Here is a 4,683-nt window from a genome sequence, read left to right on the forward strand (position 1 = left end):
TGTGTAGAGCAACAGTGGCACCCAGTGACTGTAGAAGCTAATCACAGACCTAGCCAAAGAAATGGCAAGCTTTCAGCATCACATCTTTACGCACAGAAGCGGAATTACACATTTGAAATCGATCCTGGCTTTGCATTGCTTCTCACTCTGGAAAAATTAACCACGTGGGGGTTTGCTGATTTGGTGGGATGTTTTGAGTATCCTCCGTGCTCCAGTTCTTTATGCGGGTCCCTTTTCCAGGTGTCGGGCAGTTTCCGGATAGTCCTGCTCTTTGCCGTCTCCCTCTGCATTGTACTTCCATTGAGCCTCCAGAGGAACATGATGGCCTCCATACAGTCATTCAGTGCCATGGCTCTGATCTTTTACACGGTGTTCATGTTCGTGGTGAGTATCGACGCTGGGAATGCTGTTTTCCTATTGTTTTAACACAGATGTTCCCGCTGGGACAGCCTGCAGGTGCAGGCCTCGAGTTTAAAATGTCCTTCCTGATAACGAGCGCCGCTAGTGCCGGGCGTGATGAGTGATCTGGGTGCCCGTGCTCTGGAGCTGGTGGAGGTGGGGAGGTACGGACTGTGGAAACTGGCCAGTGGGTCTGTAAGCTATTACAAGTGCTAGGGACTGTGGTGGCACAAATAATAACAAACCGCAAATCAAGTTGTGGTTTATTCTGCTTGTTGGTGTCTTATAATTTAGGGCTCTGAACTTTAAATCAAAGGATGGAAGATGTGGGGAAGAGCGCCTGGAAGCAGAAGGACTTTCATCATGCGTTAGTGTTTTGCCTTGAAAACCTCAATGCTTCTAATCTGGAGGGGGAAGGCAGTTCTTGTTAAGAACTCCAGCATGTACTTTGCATGCTTTTTTTGCAGCTGGTGGTTAATGTCTTTCAGGCCGCAAGTAGTTTTATTTGTTAAACACCAGCCCTTCTATTTCTTGAGCGTTGAAAGCTTCGTAAAGTCTTAAATCTGGTATGTGGCGTATGCTTGTTCTTAGATATTTCTAGAACAGTTGTTCTTCACTGAGGTGAATGGATTCTTGACCATTTAGATTAAGTAGGGTAAGCTGAGAGTTACCTAAAGCTGGCCCTATTTGGCTTGGCCAAGCCCCGTTGTACAGCACCATTTACTGGGAGGTGGAGACTTTCACCTGCTTTTTAATGACTTCAAGTTTCACCTCACGGATGCTCATGTGGTTGGCTTGTGGAGCCCCAGCCCTGTCTCTTCCAAATTTCAGGACTGGAAGAGCTGAAACAAAAGGAAGAAAAGGGAGGTGTGGAAACTCCCCGCACTTAACTTTTTTTAGTAGGTTGTGCTGGGTCACGCTTCTGAGCTTGCCTCTGTAAGGAGGCTGGAAACTGTAAATGAGTGTTTTACAAAACTGCCGTGTTCCAGGAGCTGTGCCTTTAAGAAAACCACAACATTTCATGAGAGTTGGCTGCACTAAAACATAATCTCTGGGGATTAGAAAACCCCCATTCAGGCGATATTATAAACAGGCATTCAGGCATATTTACCTTCTGTTTCCTGTGCAACCCAATGCCTGCCAGTTTCCCTGTCAATGGCAAAGGAGCTCCCCTGGCCTCGTCTGGGTGCCTCGCTCCCCCTGTTTTCACGAAGTTTATCCTTGTCTTTGGTGAACTGGTGCTGTTAAATGGCTCTGGAGTAGCAGTGTGCAGGCGGGGTCCTGTTTTGGGAACCTTTGTCTCTCTCCATTGAACAGGATTCTCCAAGGCAAATGTCGCTTCCCGTTTGGATTTAAAAACGTATTTAAAAAAGGGGGGAATGTTATATATCTTTTAAAATACACCCCGGGATCCTTGGTGGCAAGGGGCCTACGGAGGTTGCTGGGAGCTTTAATAAAGTGTGTGGGTGGGGTGGGGAGCTGGGGAATTTGACTAACAGAGATCGGGCTGTGGTAGGCAGCGTGAGCTGTTCCTCGCAGCGCTGCCACACGCTGCCGTTTATCCCAGCACCAGCATTACTGCTGCCATGAAGTTGTTTTGGGTTGGATCTTAACCCCTTTTCTTTCTCTTGGCTACAGATTGTGCTGTCGTCCTTCAAGCATGGCCTCTTCAGCGGGCAGTGGCTGCAGCGAGTTAGTTACACTCGTTGGGAGGGCATTTTTCGCTGCATCCCCATCTTTGGCATGTCTTTTGCCTGTCAGTCGTAAGTACCTGTCATTCCCATTTCTGGCAGTTGTGGTGCGCAATGAGGTTTTTTTGTGAGGGCAGAGGGTCATAAGGATCTGCAAGGGATAGATACCATCTGGTTTCCTATTTTATTTTAATCAAAATATTTTACAGCCCACTGAAGTACAGCATCTCATTCAGTTGTGACCCTTTTGTTACCTAGATGGGGGAGGGAGTTATGTTTCACTTGGGAGTTATTGTACTTGAGCAACACAGGATCATTTGGGCCAAACGGATCCTCAGTGTAATGCACGTTGCTTCTGGTACAGCTGCAGAAGTGATGAATTTCCCCCGTTTCTTGAAGGGAATGATTTAGTACCAGGAAAGGCAGCGGGGCTGTGTCGCCTAATGGCCGCAGGGCCCCCTGCAGGGTAGCGTATACCCGTGGCTGGCTGCTCTCTGCTTCCCCAAATTTCTCTGACAATACTCAGAAGATCGCACAGTCGTTGACTTTGGAGAGTTCTTCGCGTGTTTCCAGCTACCTGCTTTTAATGAGGGTTTCCCTTGGCACGTGGAAGGACGTGATGGCAGACCAGGCTACTTTCACGTTTCTAGCAGCATTACCTTCTGCACCAACATGGCAAGTGAGCAATGCGTGCCTGGCCAGAATAGTAACAGACTTTAAATAGAAGTGTAAATCCAAATGTGGACACGGAAGAGACCATCCTCATTTGGAAGGCTGGCAGAGTCGGGCTTTCCCCCCGTAGTTCTAGCAAATGGGTAGCATGCCAACAGTAAATGAATGCGACAGATAAAATTTGTTCAGACTGCTGTGTTTACACCCACACGCAAGATCCAAATCATCATTTTCCACTTATTGGCGCTCTTGGCAGCTCGGTTCCTACCCGAACACGCTCCAGTCTTGCTGTTTAATGTCTCCATTACAACTGGCGAAGGGAGTTGTAGTCTTTTACAGCTTTACCTTTTTAACATTTTAGAGTTTTTAAATTCCAAATTTTTTTTTTCTTATGGTAGCCACACAGTGCCCAGCACAATTTTTCTGGGAGTTGGAAACGCAGGGAAATCGTTTGGTCTGGACCAGTGTGCACGTACCTAAATATAGGCCCCATTACAGCACTTATGTGGCAAGCCGAACCTAAAGCGATGTGTTTTTTCCAAGCACCAGGGCAATACGCTGTCCCCAGCCCAGGCAATCTTTATAAGCGTGTTGTTCTCAGCTGGGCAGGTTTAATTTTGCTAACCTCTGAATCACTTTTTTAAAAACCAAATAATTCTAATATAAAGCAGAAATCCTTTTCCTTCGGCACGTAAATGCAGCATACAGTAAGGACAACTAAATGCACTGTTATTCTAGCTTGAAAAACTTGACCCTGCTTTACTTGCGAGTTCGATACCCCTCACTCTTTAAAAGCTATCCTGTTGTTGCTGAAGTTGCAAAGTAGGTCACTCCTCTACAGGTGTGTAGCGTGGAAATTTGCTGTGGAGCTGAGAGCAGGGAGCGCGAGGACTCCAGGGTTACCTCTGCTGCAGCCTCCTTGTGTGGCCTTGGTCAAGTCACTGAACCCTCTAATTAAAGAGGAGTCAGTAGAGCTTTCCAGGAGAAAACTTCTAATTTCCGGAGATGGCTATTCTGGTGCAGATGGATGCAAAAATGCTGAATTCACATTTACCTAAAGGATTTTTGTAAGATTAAATCTTGATGCACTATTTTACCAATGCCACCTACTCAAATCGGTTTAGCATTGCAATCTTTTAAAAGTTTTGTTTCCTAAAACATCCTACTAAAAGTCGGGATGTTGGGCATTGCCTCTGTGAGCATCAGTTCCCTGCAGGCTGAGTTAGTACTGTGCTCGGAGGGCCTGTACAAGGTGGTCCCTGCAGTGAAGGTGAAGAACAGACACTCTGAGGTAGCTCTGACCATCTCTGAAGCAAGTCTGCTTTCTCCGAGGCTGCTCTTAATGCTTGTGCTGACTTGCCTGCTCTCTGCTCAGGAGGAACCATCTGCTCGTGCCCTCTTTGAGGTGCAGTGTAACAGATAATGTGGAGAAGGATCCCTGATCCTTCACTGGCCTTCAGTGCAGTCATTTTGCTTAAAAATAAACCCTGGGCGTGTCAGGACATGCTGCCTGTTGCATGCTTCTTGTCCTCTTGCTCTGCCTTGAGAGGTGGTGATGGCCAGGAGGGCCCAGCAGCGTGTCGTGGGGGCTTGAGGGACGCTGTGCTGGTCCTCCAAACCCAAGTTGACCAAACGGGTGCCGTTAGGTGATCGCAGGAGGCCTGGGTGCAGCTGGACTTCGCATGGCACTTTTCCCTGTGTGAATGCTGGTGCTGCTGCGTTAACGCGAACCTGGCCTGGCTGTGCTATCCCACGTACTGCAGAGCCTCTCTGCTTCCCTCCTTTCTTCTCCTTCCTGGGCCTGGATGTTCGGCTGGCCCTTCCCCTTGGGGGGGCTGAAGTCCGGGACATAGTCCCGGTTGCTGCGTTGAGGGCAGGGAGGAATCCAAAATGGAGAGACTCCTGGAGAAGCTGGTCCCCC

At 48.1% G+C, this 4,683-nt stretch overlaps 1 protein-coding gene across 1 annotated transcript in view; it reads left to right on the top strand.

The window, feature by feature from the left end:
* SLC38A10 (solute carrier family 38, member 10) overlaps positions 1-4,683 on the top strand; it is a gene marked incomplete at its 5' end in the record, with an annotated part of 36,821 nt that overhangs the window by 6,718 nt on the left and 25,420 nt on the right. Inside the window, 2 exons of the mRNA XM_009328923.1 lie at positions 241-384; positions 2,038-2,162. Coding sequence (XP_009327198.1) covers positions 241-384; positions 2,038-2,162 — 269 coding nt within the window. The remainder of the gene's footprint in view (positions 1-240; positions 385-2,037; positions 2,163-4,683) is intronic.

This window comes from Pygoscelis adeliae, unplaced genomic scaffold, assembly GCF_000699105.1.
Source record: "Pygoscelis adeliae isolate BGI_AS28 unplaced genomic scaffold, ASM69910v1 Scaffold1067, whole genome shotgun sequence".
NCBI lineage: Eukaryota > Metazoa > Chordata > Aves > Sphenisciformes > Spheniscidae > Pygoscelis > Pygoscelis adeliae.